Raw genomic sequence first — 21,426 nt, 5'->3', positions numbered from 1 at the left:
ATTCGACCACATGCAAGATTTTTTTAAGATTTTTTTTTTTAAATGGAAGAACTGAACTTGGTTAACATGTGGTTTCAACAAGATGGCGCTACATGCCACACAGCTCGAGATTCTATGGCCATTTTGAGGGAAAACTTCGGAGAACAATTCATCTCAAGGAATGGACCGGTAAGTTGGCCAACAAGATCATGCGATTTGACGCCTTTAGACTATTTTTTGTGGGGCTACGTCAAGTCTAAAGTCTACACAAATAAGCCAGCAACTATTCCAGCTTTGGAAGACAACATTTCCGAAGAAATTCGGGCTATTCCGGCCGAAATGACTTACTAACGAATGGACCACCTAAGACGCAGTCGCGGTCAACATTTAAATGAAATTATCTTCAAAAAGTAAATGTCATGGACCAATCTAACGTTTCAAATAAAGAATCGATGAGATTTTGCAAATTTTATGCGTTTTTTTTTTTTAAAGTTCTCAAGCTCTTAAAAAATCATCGTTTATTATAGGAACAAATTTATCAATTTCTCAAATTGAAAAAGTTTGTAGGTTTTCGTGTTTTGTTAAAAAAGTTGTCAGTTGAATTATTCTTAATTTTTTTTTTAAATTACCAACAATATTTTACATACAATGAAATAGTTTGATTTCAAAATCTATTTTAGCTAACGAGATTTTTAGTCGAAACCTAATTTTTACTAATCTTAGTAGATTTAAATTTTTTATGAAAAAACTGACTGTTGGATTTTTATAAGAAATTTACTGAACGTCGAAACCAAGATTTTCTGTAAGAAAAAATTATATTGAATCCAATATCTCAAATTAAAAAAAAAAAAATTACGTTGAAAATCAATATTTACAAACTTTTAGTAATCATGTTTTCAATTCCATTTTCCTCAAAATTTTAACGAATGTTGCCAACAATAATTTGTAAAGGATAAAATTAGTTTAAAGCCAATATCTTAAAGTTTTGAAAATATATTCGAGTCCAAAATCAATTTTTGCCAACTTTGAGTACTGCTTTTTTTGTTAGGTTTTTATTAAATAAACTGTCAATTCGATTTTTATCATTTATTATATATCAAAAACGTTATTTTTAGTTTTACAAAATTGTTTTGGAGATAAAATCATTTTTTTGTTCATAAAATTTTCGAGGTAACAAATGGAATTTTTTATAAAAATATATTTTTTTTGGTATCACGGTACAATATATAATATAATATAAAATTTAATTCAAGTCTCTAGCGTTATTGGTTCCTGAGATGTTTTGGATTAACCAAAATTTTCACCTTTTTCAAAAACTGATATGGTAAAACGCACATACACACATCTCTCTAAAAACCTTTCGTTTCGACTCTAGGGATCTGAATACAATAACTTCCTATGGGAAGTTAAAAATGTTTATGAGAAATCTTAAAATGCGAGTGGCCAGCAGAAGGCTAAAAGTAAAACGCCTTTTCCACACGTTTTTTTAATCAGTGGATTTTTTCTGATTTTTTAATAAATCACTCATGTGGTTATCATTTCGATCTCAAAATCGGAAAGCTTACCATTTTGGAACTCTTACCCTCGACTCTGGCTGACAAGAAATATTTCAATATTAAATATTTAGAAAATTCGTAACTACTGAATTTCTAACTTTTATCAATTGGTTGTTTAAAATTTCATTTATATTGCTTACATCTGGTAAATTTTATCTTAGTAATTTCTTGTCTTCTTGTTGGATGAGTATGGGACAACAATTCATTGAACACATCTTTTGTCATTTACTTCTTGAGGAAAACTATTTAAAGATTTTCACCAGTTCTAGTTAAAATTAAAAAAGGACTTGTTTTATTTTTTCTGTGGTTATTTTATTTAAAAAAAATTAATAAATATTTACAAATTAAAGACTAGATTAGATTTAAAACAATTTTCTTACAAAAAATACTTTAAAAATCATAATTGAATTCAAGCTCATTTCAGGTTAATCCCATACAAAAACGATTAGCATTTGGTACACAGAACGTCCCATGAATATACTAAGCCAGACTTAACTAATTTACAAAATATATCACTGAATTGCCCCGTGAGTTCAAAAGAGGTTTTTCAATATTAAATTTGTCTATATTAATGAACTGATTTAAAACAAAAATTAAAAACAGCATTATGCTTAGTTTATTCAAATCACTTGAAAATAAAACTTAACTTATTATAATTGCTTTTCGAAGTTCTGATTAAATCTGGGCATATTCAGACCTTTAATGACTAATGTCAAACCCTTATTTAAAGAAACCAAAATAAGAAAGATTGTTACATTTTTTATATAAGACAATAAATAAGTCTGCCAAATATCATAAATTGCTGTGCAGATTTAAAGTTTTCATTCAAAATTATTTTTGTCTTCGGTTTTTTGCTGTGCAGATTTAAAGTTTTCATTCAAAATTATTTTTGTCTTCGGTTTTCAAAAAACGAACGACTGTTTTTTGTTTAAGGTAATTAATTTCGATTTAAATCAAACATAGATTTTCTTTCCACTTGCATTGATATAGTATTCAATAACCCCCTGTCCATTGGTAACATACACATTTCCCGAAGTATCTTCTGCAGTGTCTTGATATTTATTTTGATACTTATTTTGATTATAATCCTGCCTGTAGTTGCTCGAAGAATATCGATTAAGGTAACTCGTAGGCCTCCTAGTCGTCGTTGTTGTTGTCGTTGTTCTCCTATAGTTGTAGTCCTCCTGCTCCTCCCTATACCCCCGATTGTATTCAGGAGGACGACGATTAAGGATTTTTCCCACCCGAAAATATTCATCATTGTCGAATCGTAAATTTCCAGTACCAGTTCGATCGGGAAAAATCATTTTCTTCGCACCATGCGAATACGAATCATCTTGCTGCGGATGATGATGATGATGTGAATCAATAAAATTCACCTTCTTTCCCCTACGATAGTCTTCCTCATCGTGATGTGTATCCCTATGAGCAGTATTAGGGAATCGAAATTCCGATCCGAATTGTTGGTCTTCGTAATTGTCGTTCCCATTCTCGGGGGGAAAACTTATTGGATTATCATGTTGTCCTGGTGGTTCGGCGTAGGCAAGGATATTGCTTTTATTGTTAAGTATACGCCCCTCTACTTCTTGTTCTTGTTCTTTTTCTTCTCCTTCATCATCATCATCAGAATTTGATGTTGTTGTCGTCGTTGTGGAATTCGATTCAATTAAATCAGAATATTTTTTCGGTTTTTCATCAACATCAATTTCAACATCAATATCATCTTCTTCATCGTTACGTCTTGTTGCAGCTGCTTGTCCATTTAAGAAGCCCGAAATGATGTTTCCGAAAAGACTTCCAATTCCATTCGTTACGGCATCACTCATAAAAGAATTCACCACGTTTCCTTGATTAGTGTTGGTCGTTGTCGATGTTGTTGGGGATGTAAGTCCTTTCAGGAAATTAAAAATTGATGGTTCCAGTGATTGTTGCTGTTGCTGGTAAGATGGTCTTTCCGTTGTATACTGATATTGAGTGTTCTGAGTCTGAGCATCATCCTGATGTGTATCAGGTTCACTGAAAAACTTAAAGAAACCTCCACGATGATTGTTGAGATAATACAAAATGTCATCCTGTGTGCGGTGGTGGTGGTGTTGGAGGCAGTGGAAAGAGATGTCAAGGTTTAAAATAAAATTTGAATGGAATTTTAAATTAAGTTAAAAATAAGAAAAACAAAAATAAAATCAGATATTACCTCGTTTTGTGGACATTTGTTGTAAGTTCGAGTACAACTGTATTCCCCACCACTGAGTCCCAGCAGCGCTGCTCGACCGTAGATAAGGGCAGGCGAAAAAGAAGGTAATGATGCGACAAATCTAGAGGGAAATGTTTATTAGCAATTTGTATTTATGTAATTTTGAGGACGAAAAATACGGAATTTTAAATGAAAACAATTCAATTTATGCTGAGGTAAATTATTTTTTTAAATTCTCGAATATAACACATTCTTCGAGTTTTTCGAAATGTTTCAAGATGAAATTGATTCTCAAAGCCAAAATCCTGAAGTAACAGCTATTTGTAAGAGATTGCTTGAATATAAAAAAAAAAACTGAAAAAGCAAACTATGTCGGATAAGCAGATAGTCTAATTGATATTATAGGGAAGGAACCATAATATTTTTATAATACTTGTCTGGTTTCAAATTAGCGAAAAATCTTATTTCAATACTTTATAACCTTCATTTATGGCTTTTCAAGAAAGATATCTGTTTTCTTAAAAGAAAAAGTGAAGCTCTACAAGCCTTTAAAACATTTAAGGTTTTTACTGAAACAAACTCTATATAGAAAAACTCAAGACACTTCCAACAAAGATTTTCAAAAATGTATGGAAACGAGCGGAAATACCAAATACACCGCAAAAGAATGTTCTTGAAGAAATGTTAAACTGGGCATAAACTGAGATGAGAAGGTTTTTCATGAATGAAATCCGACTTCCCAAGTTTTTGTGGAAAAAATTAGTTAACACTTCAGCGTTCTTACGAAGCAAACCAAATGTGGCTTTTCTAAAGGAGATTGGTTCTAAAGTTCTAAATTGGAAAATACGGATGTTGTTGTGAGGAAGGCATTTTAGTGACACGGAAGAGTCTAAAGCTTTTAGAGTTTGGATACCAAGCAAGGGAAGGGTAATCAGAAGCAGAATTGTTCATAAAAGCAAACCCCATATTGAGAGGTAACTACGTAATAAAATGTTATTTTAATTCTTTTTCGCTTCAGGATAGTACTGAAAACTCAAAGCATCCTGAATGTAATGACGAATTGACCGTAAGCCAAGAAACGTCAAACCAGAAAGCAATGATTCACAAATCGTCGATGAAATTGTTTCTTTTGGAAGAGGCCGATGAATGGCAAGTGATAATGCAAATCGAATACAATTCCCTGCTCAAAAATAGCACTTTGGCTTTGGCTGACAGACCACTTGACCGTAATGTCATAAAATTAAAATGTGTGTTGAAGACCAAATTTTATGTCGATGATTTGATACTGAAACAACCTTTAACTTATATTTTCGAGATAAGAGATCTTGAATATCCAGAGCTTTGTATAGGATTAGAAATTAAACGTATGAACGCAACCGTATCTATTAGTCAGGAAGGATTTATAAGAATTCTTTATGATAATTATGGACTTACGGACCGTTAGCCCGATTACCAATGCCTACAGGAAAGAAGTTGGAACATGAATCAAAATCAAAGGAGAGTGAACCGAAATATACAAAACAAAGTATCGCCAATTGATTTTAAGTTTGCTACACGTATTAACTGTAGTACCCGTAGCGTGATGATGTAGTACCCGTAGTGCGTTGGACTGTTGGGACCAAGTCCCTTGTTAGTGACGAAGGTTGAGCTTCAGCTCATCTTCAACTCAATTAAAACAAAAAGTCATCAGGTGTCGATTGTATATCCAACGTTGTACTAAGACATTTACCGAGGGAAGCAATTGACATACACGTACAATACACTCTTCAATAATGCACTGAATAATACGTATTATCCAGTGCATTATAAGACCGGTGTGGTTCATCCTCTCCCGAAAAAGGGAAAGGACAACTCCAACCCGTCAAATCTCCGGTCAATAAGTCTTCTTCCGAGCATCAGCAAAGTTTTCGAAAAAATCATTAATAGGGCTCTGACTAAGTGGGCTGCGGACAACAAAATAATTCCGGATAAACAGTTCCGGTTCAAGGCGAGTCATGACACAATTCATGCTGCGTCTAAACTCGTTTCTGATATCCAATGGAATAAATCAAAACAACAATGCACAGGTGCTGTACTGGTTGAATTGGAAAAGGCCTTTGACACCGTATGGTTAGAGGGTCTTTACCTAAAACTGAGCAGGCTTGGCATAAGCAAGCCATTGTTGTATATACTTTATGATATGCTTAACGGTAGAACACAATATTCCAAATTAACAATTGTTTTCAACAGTGAGCGGTCAATTCGCCGATTCTCTTCAGCATTTACACCAGCGATCTGATAGGTAGTTTTACAAAGGCAATTTCGTACGCCGACGATCTTATTGCGTACAGAACGGCCCGAAAGGTTGAGGTTATTAGAATTCTCTTTCAGCGTGATTTCGACAAGATTCAGCGATATTGCGACGACTGGAAACTGAAAATAAATGTCCAGAAGTCTGTTCCGGACTCCGTTGGCTAGGGCCACGGGGGATACGTGCAAGAAATGGCGCAAGGTGGTCATCGTTGATCTTTACGGCAGTCATTAACGAGCAAAATTGTAGTGAAGTACCTCGGTATCTGGTTAGATCAATATTTATATTTCGACAGACATATAAATGCTGCTCTGAGAAGCCTTCGCTCTGACGAAACGGATGTTTTTTAGCAGTCGACTTGACTCAGGAGTTAATTTGCAACATGGTTATCCTGTGTAATTCAACGTTGCCCCTTCCCAGATGGAGAAGTTTCAGGTATTTTAGCGGCGGTGTTATCGACGCTGTACCGGCTTATATCGAACAGCTGAATCTTCTTCCGTGCATTACTATTCCAACGAGGTTCTATACAACGGGGCTCGAATCAACAGAATTGACAATTTGGTGATAAAATTCGTTCGAGGTTACATTGCGAGAGCTATGTATGTCTTCGACCAACAATTTAATTTCAGGGCGTTCTTTCCGAACGACGAGTATTTTGAGAGTGCACGCTTAAGCGGCTTCATTCCAATAGAGGCTTTCCTCTTTTTTAGATAGATGCGGTCTGATACAGGATAGATTAACAGTTCCACTAATCTACCACGTCAGAACACGAACCGTGGATAGGCGACTCCCGTACAATCGGGACGTCATGGCACAAGTAAGAGCAGAGCTCCTTCGGTTTAGTAGGGCTGTGTCCGAACGGGACCGAACTGATAGGGTGAAGCAGGAGAACCAGTTTTGGTGGCTTCAATCGGCACTTAATAGTGTGTAGTCGGAATGGGGTTTTAAGCCTTGGCCGACTTACATTCTTGTTTTATAGTTTTAGGGTTTAGTTTTAAGTAGAATAGGCATAATAATAATAGGAATACAAAAATTAAAACAAACATGGAATAAGAAAAAAAAGGAAAATGCAAATGAAAAATGAAAAATGAAAATAAAAAACAAAAAATGTTAGATAGTTAGATTTGTTGCTGTGGTTTTTCTAGTTTTAAGTAGTTTATTGGTAAAATAGGTAGTTTAAGTTAGTTTTAAGTTTTATTAAAGAACCTAATTTTAAGTAGTTTTTAAGTAAAAATAAAAAAGGATATGAATATTAGTTTTAATTTTCTAATGAATACAAAAATTAAATAAAATTAAATTGACGTTAAATAGATCTAAGGGCCGAAAAGCATTAGTATTAAGTGTTACAGTTCAACTTGGAGTGTCCGTATGGGACCAGTTAGTTAGTTGTACGTTGTGGCTAATAAGGTTCGTTTCACGAATTTTTATCTAGCTTTAAGAGTTGTTTTAAGAAATAATGAATAAAAATGAATTTAAAAATAAAAAAAAAGGTGCGTTGGACTGTCATGCAAGGGGTCTTGGGTTCAATCCCTGCCAGTGCTACCTAACTTTCTACAAGGGTACTGCCTCTTTCAAGGAATTGACAAATTTTCCAAGAGTAATTCTTATCATGAAAAGTGTTCATGGACTGTTGCGCCACTTAATTTATTTATTTACACGTACTCGTATTAACTTTTAGTAGGCCTGACTTTGCTTATGCAGTGAACGCCTTTTACAATTCAACAGTGATCCATGGCAGCAGCATTGAAACCCAGCAATACATATATTTCGCTACTTAAAGGCTCCAAAAGTGTAAACTGATGCAAGTAGGGCTAGTGATTACAATAACCGAAAGTTATAAAGCGAATTCTCATTTAATATGAAGCTGAATATGTCAATCTCAGTTCCGTTGCAAATAAAGCACAAAATTTACTTGAAGAATTTGGACTTCATCAAAGAACTGATAAAATATTTTCCGACAGCCTTAAACATTCAGTTGCAAGTAATATGGGAATCCAAGGACTTACCAAGCACTTAGGTATTCAGTGTCATTTCGTAAAAGAAGCAATTGCATGTGGAAAAAAAACAAATTCAAATTCATTAATACCGAAAACATTCCAGCAGAAGCTCTAGAGAAAATATTAGCATTATCGGCTCATAAGAAATGCTTTCAGCATTTAGAAAAATCTGTCAAGGATTAAGCCGGAATACCACGTTACGACGGACGGGTGTAAAGAATATTTTAGCTACCTTGATTCATTCTAATTTCACTTTCATAATTATTTTATTTTGATCAAATGGTTTTGTTGTTTATGAAATAATTGTGTGTAAAAGTTTTTCGTCATTCTTAAACTCTCTTTTTTTCAATAAGTTTCTTTTCTTAATTTGTTTTATTCAAATTGTTCAATAAATTCTCTATATAAAATAAATTTGGTAACCCTTTTCCAATCAAAACAAGGAGAACTTTTTTGAAACCTTTGAAAAGCGAAATTCCGACACGTTACCTTTAATAAGTGGTTCGAAAATGTAACCCTCCAATGCTTCTTGAACCATGATTGAATATTTTTTCAATCTTTCTGTTAAAGGAATTTGCAAACTGTTTTTTTGATTTTAGGTATTTAGGACATTAATTTAAGTCTAAATAAATCTTACAATATTCATACCTATTTACCTGGCTAATAAATATATTTGCACAAAACTTACATGCCGCACGTTGCGTATGGATATTTTGTTTACCTTGTTAATACCGGGGATGTAATGAAGCTGGGCAATTGGGCCCGGCGGGTGGGTGAACCGAGCATTTGACACAGCACCTTAGGTACACATTGCAAATCGTCATTGCGTGCAATATTCTCCAATCCTCGAATGATTTGCATACTAAGAGGATTTCCGCCTGCAAACGGTCCTCCAATGCTGTTTAATAAGCTTCCCAAGGGATTAGCTGAACCCGTCGTCGTCGTAGATGTTGTCGGCGTCTTCGTTCCATAATAACCACCACCACCACCACCGCTACCACTGCCGAAATTACCAAATTGATTCGCATACTGTGGTGGTGGGTAAGAGGAAGGTCCAGACGGTGATGTTAGATCGTCATAAGGATAAGGTCCCGTTAAATGTCCGTCTTGATAAGGACTATAAGATGATTGCGACCCAAATGCAGAGTGTGATGGTGGCGGTGGTGGTCTTGGTGGTGGAGTGGCTCTTGGTCGGTTGTAATAATTGGGTTGTCCGTTAAACAAATAATTACCAAAGGCCTGGGCATAAGTAGGAGGCTTTCGTTGAATTGGCTCATAGTCATAATATTGTGGTGTTGGTGAGGAGGCGGGATGGTAATAAGGATTCTTGTTATTCTGATGGTACAGCGGTGGTGATGGTGGTGGTGATTTTGATGAGAGATAGAAATCATTTGCATTCGGGATTTTAGGTGAGTCACGATGATGTGATGGACCAAAGCTGGCAATTGCATTCGAATGCTGCTGATATGGATAATTATTGAGATTATTAGCGTTATTGTTGGAGTGTTCTCCCGTGTTTAAGGCTGAATTGTATGGATTTGGTCCTTCATTGATGTTTGCCACTTCTCGATTGTTATTTAGATAAGGATAATTCTGTTGATGGTATCCAAATGATGATGATGGTGGCTGCAGCTCATTTGGGCTGTTTGTATTGTATTGTTGATGTTTGTCAGGAAATCGAAAACCTGACAGTTCATTTGATGGCTGAAAACCAGAACTGTCAAAGTTGTTTTCTTGGAAGAATGACTGACGAGCTTCTGGGGAATCGAAGTGTCTTCTAAAACGAGAGAAAATAAAAGGAAAGTAAGGATATGAAAATGTATGCATATTAACAAAAAAAATTATTGTTATCAACAATTCTTAAGGGAATTTTAAAATTTTTCTGAATACAACAACTTTTGACAAAATCGATTACATAGAAGTTTTACCTAAACGTTCAGAAGATTCATTCCAAAAGGTTAGTAGAAAAATAAAAAAATCTGAAAAATAGAAGTTTTGCCAAAAAATATACTCATCCGCCGAAATAGCTCAGTTGGGAGAGCGTTAGACTGAAGATCTAAAGGTCCCCGGTTCGATCCCGGGTTTCGGCAACTGTCATTTTGCTCTTATTTTAAGTATTAAATATTTATTTTGTTCCTTATACGGCCTAATTTTTTTAAATTTTCATTTTATGTTTGCTTTCAAAAAATCTAAAAACAAATTTTGATGTTTAAAAGCGGAAAAGTTGCGTTAGTAAAAAAAAATTTATTTATTTCTTGAATTAGATTCAAGACTTTTGTATTAAAAAATTTAAAACTCAGATTTTTGTTTCCAGTTCTTAAACATGATATTATGATAATAAAAACTACAGCCAAACTCGGTTATAACGAACTTTATGGGACTAAAGAATTTGTTCTTTACATCCCGTATTTAAATAAAATATTGTTATCTTTATTAAAAAATACTCCAGTATTATTTATTTACAAATATTAATTTGTTTTAATTTGTTTATAGATTTGAGAAACACTGTTATTTGTGACTTCATTCGGTCTCAGGAATAATTTAAGAATTTTCTTCAATAGTAAAAAAGACTATATTTTGGACTAATTTGTAAACACATACTTTTCACTTAATGACGTGATATAAAAATTACTGTTTGAATCGTTCTCAAAAACAAAATGCAAAGTTTGCTTATAAAAATACTGTAAAAGAATTTTCAATCTAAGAAGTGTGCATTGCATGTTTATTGTTTGAATTTTTGAACTTGCTCATTGATCGAAAGAGTCTGATTAAGAATATTTACATATGTACAATATTAGAGCTTATGCAAAATGTTATTGAAATCAGTTGTATAGTTCTTGAGAAAAATTAAGAACAAAATAATGGTTCTATGAGTGTTACCCTTTCTGAGCAATACACACGTTTTTTTTTTTGATTTTTTTAGGAAAATTAAAAACAAAAACGATATTTAGACTTAAAAAATGAAAAAAAAAAAACAGTCTTAACGCGAATCGGCGTAATTTGAAGTCAATCGATCCAATGCTTTGGCTGAAGGGCCTAGAAGACACATACAGACGGACGGAATCGGAGGAAGTACTTATTTCGACATTTCTACCATCGTAAAGTCATGTTTAATTACATCTAGAGTTCAACATTTTTTACGAACGTAAAACTTTGCAACATAGATCTTATATGTCGCAAGTAAAAAGATATACTTAGACGAACTTTTTCCTATATTATTGAATTTGAAACCAATTTGTCTTGAGAGCATTTGAGGTATAAATGTATACAAGGGCGGATGCAGACTTTTTATGAGGCTATGGGGAGAAATCATACACCTAACATAAAGATGAGTCTTTGTGCACCGCTAACAAATGTTCTTTAAGATCCTCTAAAAGAGGCTGATAAAATTGAAAAAACATAACCTTACATTTACATATTAGGGTTTAAATTACATCTTTAGCTATTAGATTATCTTAGAACATTGTTGTCCAGCGATATAAGGTTTAACTATTTAATTTAGACGACTCCCTACATTATGAAAGCATTCAAAGATTCCAACACCTTTCTAATTATGTCATATTTAAGACCTAAATTAAAATAGTTAAGAGGGTTTTTGGTGCACTTCATGCAGAAATGTTACACATTGAGTTGAAACGTAGCTTAATTTCCAAAAACAGTATATTCTTTCGTTATTGACATTTCTTAAATGCGAATAATGCTCAAAAAATATTGATGCAAAAACACAGATAATGAGAAAGTTTGTTGGAAATATGTGATATTTTTTCATTGGAAAATAAAACAGAATTTGATATAAAGAATGTTCAGGGTTTTTGTGATGTGTATTTTAGGACTCAATTTTAGGGAGTCTATTAATACTGTCGTACCTGATGCTAAAAGATAAATTCTGAAAAATTACTGTTGCGTAAACCATTTTAAAATATTTATATCCTAAAGGAGTCAACAAAGCTTTAAGATTGTAGAGAGAAAAATCTTTGGTTTTTAAATTTAAGGAAATAAGTGAATTTAATTACATAATTACTCTAAACATTATATAAATTAAAACTAAGGTAAACTAATAAGTTGGAAAGGAGCTTTAGTGTGGCACTCATAAGTTTTACATTGCCACACTTCAATTATCGACTGATTCAAAGCTTTTATATTTCATTTAATCATTTAGCCATCAGTTTAAGTAAAGTTTCACTTTTGCTGTTTTTGGAGCATTTATGTTCTTGATATTCATGTTTAAATATCAGTTTTAGAGCATCCTACTAAATTCACTTCATAAAGTAGATTTTTTTTTAAATTTTTTAAGATCTTGAAAGTTTTTAAGAAAAGTTTGAAAGAAAAAAACAAATACTTTAAGAAAATCTAACACTATTTATATGCGTCAAAACAATTATATGGAAGTCAAGACGAGTTTTAGGAATTTAAAGGCTTGATATCAAATTTTAGATCTTTTATTTAAGGTTTCTTCTTAAGAACCTGTATATTAGCTTTTTCTCTCAGAAAAGATCTTATTTTTTTTAGTATTACTAAAGTTTGTTTAAATTCACAACTGTGTGAAAACAAAGATTTAGATTGTTTTTGACAGTAAACCGCTTTTTGGTGATATCGTTAAATTACTAAAGAATCTTTAGATAAAATCTATACTTATACAATTTAACTGTATAAGCTTTATGGTTCATATAACCCCGCGCCTGGATTTGTATTAGTCAAAAGTTAATGAATTTGTGCTGCGCGATTAGAAAAGAGGAAATTTAACATTGATTAGAGATTAAGGTTATCTCTTATTTATTAAATTGTCACTCGCCTATCAATTCATCATCGTCCGACGAATCTGTTGAATTATCCATTTAATGTTTTATCTTACAACAGTTTCGACTTCAAATTTTAATGGCTGAAACACAAACACGCTTCAGCTTCGGCTTCGTCTGCGTTACGTTGGACCTGCTTCGATGTTGCTTTGAATGACCCTTTCAATATGAAATTTCTAAAATGGCACTTCTGACATTAACAGCTGGTATTTATACTCAAAATTAAAAAAATATGTGTTTTGAAATCGATAAAATTAAATTTATGGCGGAAGTAGCTTACACAACCCATATAATAACCAATGCGAATCCCTCCAAAACAAATGTATTTTGTTTTTTGACTTTTTTACAGCTGTGGAGCTGTCAGACAAAGCAAATGTTCAGAAAGTTTGAACTAGAGCTTCTGTTTGGAGTCACATTACGGTATTTCTTTACGATTGTCAAATGAAACGTGAGGTCGAAGCTTCATTGTGAAAGGCATGCATTGAATTCCTATGACTGAACTCGTAAACGTCAGGCGAAGCCGAAGGTGATGCGTGTTTGTGTGTCAGCCATTAATGTCTCTCTGCTTTTAATGAACAGTTGAAAGTTTTTTTTTTTGACAGCTCAATACAGCTATCCAACTCGTTAAACAAGGTATCTAAAAATCCACCTATCCAACACGAGACTGAACAAAGCCATTTTGTGCTTCTCACGTCATGTCATGTCAAAATATAACCGCCTAAAGTGACAGCTGTCAAAATATTAGGCTGTTTAAAATTATCCTTAATAAACGTAGTTCCTTCGACTTTTTTTCATGCACAAAAATTGCAAACTTATTATCACCCAGGCTTTTCCCAAAATTGCACACTTTATTATTATATTCATTCTTAATTTTGCTCACAATCTGCTTAGTTTCTTTTCACAAGACTAACAACTAAGCTCTCATAAATTCAGTTTTTTTCACTCTCCAACTCCAAAGTCATAAACAAAATATACACCTCACAATTCTAACTCACCTCTTCATCAAGTTGTCATCCGATTCTGTTGGTGATGAAGATGACGATGAAACAGTTTTTCCTCCATTTTGTATGCACAAAATGTACGAACAAGAAAACGTTATAATTAAGAATGCGCAATGATGCATAATTTTAGGGAGCATTCTCATCTTGATGTTGAAACTTAATTTGATGCCCAAGAAAATCACATCCACTTATTCGCATTTGTATTCCAATTCCAGCTACAACAACAAGTCTCGTTGATATCATAACTTCTTAACGTTTCAGATTTAAAATCGAAATGAAAAGAAGGACGAAGGATACGCGAGTATAGTGTAGTAGAAATAAGTCTCTGATTAAAAGAGCTCAATGTTCACTTTTGTGCTGTGTGCGTTATTATTCTCACGTGAAATCAAATTGAGTTTTCTACTTTTCATAATAATATAATATTTTCTAACGACACGACGAGATGACGGCAACGACGACCGTCGACGACGTTAAGGCAACAAGGACGAGATGAGATGTGTTGAGTACTATTTAGTTTTCTTTTTTCTGTAGAAAATAGCATGAAACATCTGCGAAGCACTTGCAATTCAAGATACAATATCTTTGCAAAGCTATTTGCCCATCATCGCATCACTACCTCCTCGCATCACTTACGCGGGATACACGGCGAACTCTTGACTCTGTGGTATTATTAGAAAGAACTCTCCTTGGAGGTCCTTAAGGATGATAAAAAATAGAAATATTTCACTACGATTTGCACGTCACTTTTGTTAATTATGCCACTACCACCGCCGCCGGTAGACGTCTTCTTCGTTTCCTACCTTTTTAATTTGACTAGCGCGCAGTCTTCAACGAAGATGAAGATGAAGAGTCTATGAATTAATTCCCCGAGACAATTCAGTTCTACAAGGATCAAAACTGTTTAGAAAGGTGTGGGTTCACTTAATTATATCAAAAAAAAGAAACGAACGTAAAAAACATGTCACTTTAGGTTCAATATCTTGAAACACCGCTCTATACCACCGCACCACGTCAAAGTAGTTTCAAGCTTGTTGAATGCGATACGTGCGTTGAATTTAAGATGAAGTTACCAAATGAGCAGAGCAACATTTTATGCACCTTTCTTCGCCAACAACGAAAACCACCGAGTCTGAACTTTAGGTATCAGTTTTGTTATGTTTCGTTTTAAGTTCAATCGGAAGAGAAAAAGAAGGGATTTTGCTATAAGCGAAAATTGTCCGGATACAGAATGTAAACATTCAAGTCGGCGGAGAAACATGTCGTTTTGTTCAGATGTCGTCTTGACCAGTTCCGGGACATGTTAACTATACAAAATTGTAGTTACTAAACCAGCATTTCTCGCATAAAAATGGTCGTTAGCTAAAATTACGTTTTTTTCAACGCTTAGTCACTCCTCATGATGGGTCTTAGCCAAGTTAACGTTTATTATTACCGAAGTGGAAAATTGCGACGACACAATGTGATGATGCTTTATGCCGTCATATGCGGAGGGAAGGTATATGTTGGTTCAAATTAGGTGTTATAGTGAAAGTTGCCCGTGGAAGTTGAACTAAGGTAGGTTACGATTGGCCATAATTTATTTATGCTTTTTTAAATTTGTTTTTGTTTGCATTTCCAACTTAAAGGAGAATGATTAAGTAACTGTTTTGTTGCATATTAGGTTTGTGGCTACATAAGCTAAGTAGGGTAATGCTCGATTAGGTGTTTAGTGATTTTATATGCGATCAACTAAACTAAATGAAGAAATAAATAAACATTTATGGAATAGCTGTGGGTGTTATATTGATTTATGTAATATGCAATATTTGTTAATGAGAAGACATAGGTGGTTTTAGTCTCGAGTTTAAGTGTCAGTTAAGGGAAAAATAAGATCAACTTGATCGTTTTAATAACGTAGAATATTTTGGGAGTATGTTAAATTTTTACTTTGCTTACTTTCTATTCCTATCTGAAATTATGGTAATGAAATTAAAATTGAATACAATTTGTTCGTATTTCGAAAAGTTTAACTTTAAACAGAAAGCTTTTGTAATGCGCCAATTTTTCAAATTAAATTGTTGACATTTCTCGACGATTCAAGGTGTCCATTTTTTATTTAAAAAAAAATGTTTGTTCAACCAAAATATCGCTCCAATAAATTACGAACAAAAATTGATTTTGTTCTCAAAATAATTGATAATTTTTCATCTGGTAACATTTTGAGAAAAACAAAAGTGACACTTTTTTAACAAAAAGTAAAAACATTAAAAAATAAATATTACCAAAAATTTTTAAAAGTTTATTACTTATTAAAAATCCTTTTAAAAATTGAAGATATTGGCATACTAATTTCATCATATAAAAAATATTGTTTTTAACGTTCAGTAAGATTATGAAAAAAATCCAATCGATAGCTTTTTTTACAAAAAAAAAACTTAAGAAAAAATACAAGAAAAATATCTTTTCAAATATAAAAAATATTTGCTCCAAACTAATTTTATCTTTTAGAAAATATTATCTTATCAGTAAAATAATATATACAAATTATAAAATATTGTTGGTAATTTCAGTTCATTATTTAGAAGAATTCAACAGAGAATATTTTTAACAAAACACGAATGGTTAAAAAAACAACAAGAAACTGATAAGAAATGATTTTCGACTCAAGTATTTCGAAAATAAAGAAAGATATTGACTTCAAATAATTTATTTCGCATAAATTATTGTTAGGTATATTTTGTTAAAGTTCTTAAAAAGGCGAATGTACAGACGGGTTGGGAAGTTATCAATCAATTAATACCCTTAACATTCTTAAAGTGGGAACACAATGCGAGCTTATGAAAATGAGCAAGTTTTAAAAGGAGATAATAGTGCAAATTATTCAGGAAGCCAGATTTGAGTAAAGTAACACATTTTAGTACGTCAAAATTTGAGTTCAAGGAAATAAATCGCACGACTGGGTCGCATGAACTTGCTCCTGTATGCAAAGTCTGTTTAAAAAAGTACATATATCAGATTTAAAAATATACCTATAAAATAAATTTGTCTTCAAAGATATAAATGACATTTGATTTTTCAAAAAAACCGCGCGATTCATCCCAAGACACAACTCATCCTAGGACAACTCATCCCGGAAATGAAAAATACTTTTAAGCTTACTTAACGAAATCAATTGTTTGAGCATTCAATTAGTTCGTTCAAAGCTTTTTCCTTTGGAAAGCTTTATATCAATTTCATATTGGAAGAACCAGGATGGAAAATAAATTATCTGAAGGTAAGAAAGAGGAAGAACATGTATGGTTAAATTGTAAAGCGATCGCCTATTAGTTGTGTAGTTAGGTAGGGGTATAAAACGAATAAGGAATAGTTCCTTGGCGTGCTCAGCTTTATTTTATACATGTTTATGATGATAATGAAGGAATTTTTTTGGTAGATAGAAGGTGCTAACAACAATCCAATCACATTCTTTTTACGTTAAGTTTAAATTGTTCGTTAAAGTTTAAAAGAAACAAGCATACGAACAGGTACAAGAAATTGCTATTCTTGTGCTGTTTACAGTCAGGCTCTTGTGCGTTTTGGATTAAAGTTACGAAGTGACACGCAAGCATTAGTTGTAGAGATTGTGCGTAATACCTGTATAGGTATAATGTGCATACGTTGAACAAGTGATTCCAAAAGCAAATACATATACTCTTAAGTATTTATTCTTTTATTTAGGCGAAGGCAAGTAAAATATGTGTGAAACAACCTTAGCCTTAAAGAATAATATTTAGAAATCATATATATTATTAAGATATATCATATTCGTTAATCCGATGCAGTGGCGCTAGACAGCCATGGTTGGTATTTACAATAGGTATAGTTATAAAAATAAATAAATGTGTACCAAATGTACTAATTTGGATAAAAGATATGAATATTAATAAAATGTTGTCAAAATAATGCGCTCATGCACAGGATTTGATCTGGTGAGATGAGGGTGGGTTACACAGCTAAAGTAATTTTAAAAAAACTATTTTTAGATTCAAAATTGTACCTGAAAAATAAGTTTGTCTTCAAAAATTTAAATTCTATTTTATAAATAAAAAAACGCTTGATTTAAACATTTTTTTTTTTGAAAATCGTAAGAGCGTTTTTTTTTTAATTAAGTTATATGTATATATAAATTTTTTCAATATTGTTTTAAAAATATTTTTGGTATGGACATGTGAATTTCGTAAGAAAATGTTGAACCGTTTTTTGAGATATGAAATTTTGAAAAAAAAATCTATATTTTTTTTTTTAAAATTGCACTTTTGATAATCAAATATTCAAACGCGAATCTGCTCAAAACCTTAACTTCGAAATTTGAACTCAATGGACTCAATGGTTTAGGTTGTAATAGTGTGGACAGACAGACAAAACAGACCTGACGGAATCGCGGGACCCTTTTTTTCGACTTCTCTACCATCGTAATATCATGTTTGATTTAAATCTAGAGTTTGTTGATTTGTATTCTTTGAAAACAAAGTGATTCAGATAAACTAATAAATTTACGCATAGAATGTGGGTTAGTTTTATAATCTGTTATACTTTTATAATGTTGGTTATTATTATTTGGTTAGTTTTGGAGCCTTGGTTGTTATTTAACCTTGTATATTTTTATATCCTGCTTTATTTTTAAATTTTAGTTAAATTAACAACCTTAGTTATTTGTATAATCTCCGTTTTTTATAACCTCTGTGCTCTTACAATATTGGTTAATTTTTTCAAACAATTATTTTGATGGAATACAATAGACTAATTTAGGATTCCAACAGAGATACTGTTTGTGTCAAAGATATATGCTCTGCTCATAGGACTATCTGTTAACTAGATCAATACTTCTCACTCATACTAAATTCAAGTTGGTCTCTCTCGCCAATAAATACATATATGGGTGGTAGGTGTTTGCAGGGCTTGACTCTTAATTGGCTTAGATGCTAAAACTAGAATTTAATGCCCATGCTCGATTTGTTAATAACCTGCTTTGATTTGACATGTCTCGTTTCAAGCTCATCAACTTCTTAGCTCTGATTTGGAAGCTTCCTTCCATTATCAGTTTTGCTCCTATTTTACTTTTCAAATTGATCGTTAAAAAGACTCTAAGTTGTCATTTAATAACATTATTATTTTTAATTTTTTAAATGTTTAGCAATTAAATAATGGGATTCATAATTTTAAATCTTTCTTTCCTTTTGCTAACTAGTGAATTGTTAATTGCTTTTTATTAAGAAACAAGCATCTAAACATTTCTAAAACTAACAGCTCGTGAAAATAAACAAAGCAAATATCTTAAACGGACCTATTATTTGGAAGTCTTAACTATTGACTGGACCATTTCATCCACTGCTCTTATAAGAATAATTTTACAGGTGTCATATGGATTTAGAAAATTTTTAAAAGTTATATTATTAATTCCATGATTTAAACATTGACAAATTGTTAAGTGATACTAAGATGATAAAATCGTTTAAAATTAGGTCACTTTTTAAGCTTTTAATTGCTAAAAATGGATTTAACAATTTACTGCATCATCGTTTAAAATTTCGCGCCAGTGTTTTTACCAACTCAAAACCATTCCTGTGTGCGAGTACTGTTGTCAGGGATGGAAGGGATCTACAGTCAAATCCGAACGGCAAATTTGAGAAATCACTTTTCTAGAATTACTCTTGGAGAATTTGTCAATTCCTCGCAAAAGGCGGTACCCGTGAAAAAAAAACTTTAAATGGCATAGACAGGGATCGAACCCAAGACCTCTGGTATAGTCCAACGCACTAACCGTCAACTACAGTTTTTCACCAATATCTTTACTAAAAAAAATTAAGTTCCAAAAAATCTCTTTAAAAATTGACTATATCAATGGGCGCAAGCAAAGACACTTCATAAGAAGACCGGACACTTGCTGTCATTCTCGTTTAGTGGTTTTTATACAAGCTGAAACGTCAATAATTTATATACGCACACCACTGATTCTAAAATCAATTTAAGACAGACGTTCAAAGGTAATATCATTATATCAATTTGCCACGAATTTATAGTTAATTTATGACAGTGTTCAAAAAGTATATGGTATTGAGAACATAAAATAATAAATAAATTGGGTGGCGCAACAGTCCGTTGAGAACAAGGGCCTAGTGACTTACAACTCTCAACCATTATTGTGTGCAAGTAATGTTGTCAGAAATGGAATGGCGTTGAGAACAACGAATTTTAAATTGCCTACCTGGCCTAAAATTATCTATGTAAAGCGGTAGTCTCAAGCTAAAGCTGTCAAAACAAAAATGGGAATGTCACTTTAAAAGAAAATATAAAGTTCCTGTTGCAATTGAACAGAGATACCAGACTTTTTTCAAGGTTGTTTTTGTTTCTTTAAGAAAAATGTTTGATCGAAAAAATGTATGACCCCAGAAAAAATTAAAATAAGAATAAGTAGGAATATCCTCACATGAAAAAGAATTTGGTTCTTTTATTTCGATATAATTATTGAAAACTTCAACTTCACAACCAATGATTATTTTGAATTCTTCAATCCATTTAAATTCAGTTGAATCATTTTACGTTTACGCATTATGTTAAACATGGTGTATGTCACATTTGACTATCAGTAACCACATTTGCTGATTCCGGCCCTACAAATAAAACTTACACAAATAACAAAATGACAGATTTGCAATTTAATTGTGTGTGGAAAGAAGGAACTATTTGCGAAGTGACATATGTATGTATTTAGAATATCCTTTCTACGTTTTTATGAAAGCAAGTAACTATTTTTTTTGCAATATCATCACGTATATCTTTATCTATATACGTCCATTTTTCAAAATGTTGGGAAATCGACTTTTAAAGTCCAGATCGAAAACTTTTGTTTATTTTACTAAGTTTATTTTTGGAGGGGAAGTTTTTCTGAAAGCCTGAACAATTTTGTTCTTAAATGAATTCACAAATTTTTTTTCTTCTGTTCTGAAATAAAATAAAAATCTAAACAGAGGTCATTTTGTTTTATGGAGTGAAGATAAGTTGACAAAATTAGTGGATATTGAAGAAAAAAAACTAAAATTGAACAAGACAGAAATTAACAAGGATTTTGTATTAAATTGAACAATAACAATTTTATTATTCAAATTAGATCTTATTAGGTTCTCTGAAGTGTACTATGAAAGGAGGCAACAAAATTTTAAATATATTGGTATGTTTGTATTGTTTTTAAAAAAAATATGTAGGTTTTAGAAAAAACACTAATAAAAGATTTAGTTCTCAAAAAAGCATTGAATAATTTTTTTTTTGAAACAAACAATAAAGGAGAAATTCTTTTATGTGTATGTATTATTATATTAACTTAATAAAAACATAGCTTCATTGTATTTATAAAACAAAAAATAAAAATTATATTTTACTTTTAAAAATAATATAAATAAAAATGAGAAACAGTCTTTAATTAATTTTTCACAGTATTTTGTTTCGTTTTATATATACAAATTATTATTAGCTTAAGGCATACCTAATATAAAAATAAATAATATAACTCAATGTTCCTGATTAACAGATCCGAATCTAGTTAAAGTCGACTTTAACAAAAACATCCGTAGAAATAAAACATACATTTCACTTCTAAATGT

At 32.2% G+C, this 21,426-nt stretch overlaps 1 protein-coding gene and 1 non-coding gene across 2 annotated transcripts; one reads left to right on the top strand and one right to left on the bottom strand.

Annotated features, from left to right (window-relative positions):
- Positions 1-2,488: 2,488 nt before the first annotated feature.
- LOC129950489 (uncharacterized) lies at positions 2,489-13,932 on the bottom strand. Its single transcript, XM_056062430.1, has 4 exons — positions 13,805-13,932; positions 8,735-9,790; positions 3,730-3,850; positions 2,489-3,607 (listed from the first exon to the last, which is right to left on the bottom strand). Exons 1-4 carry the CDS (start codon positions 13,930-13,932, stop codon positions 2,489-2,491), a joined length of 2,424 nt encoding a protein of 807 aa, XP_055918405.1.
- Trnaf-gaa (transfer RNA phenylalanine (anticodon GAA)) lies at positions 10,031-10,103 on the top strand. The gene has a single exon. It is a non-coding gene; the product is annotated as a tRNA-Phe (tRNA).
- Positions 13,933-21,426: the final 7,494 nt, after the last annotated feature.

The sequence above is a fragment of the Eupeodes corollae genome, chromosome 1 (assembly GCF_945859685.1).
Source record: "Eupeodes corollae chromosome 1, idEupCoro1.1, whole genome shotgun sequence".
NCBI classification, from domain to species: Eukaryota; Metazoa; Arthropoda; class Insecta; order Diptera; family Syrphidae; genus Eupeodes; species Eupeodes corollae.
This window is presented reverse-complemented; position numbering and strand designations above follow the sequence as displayed.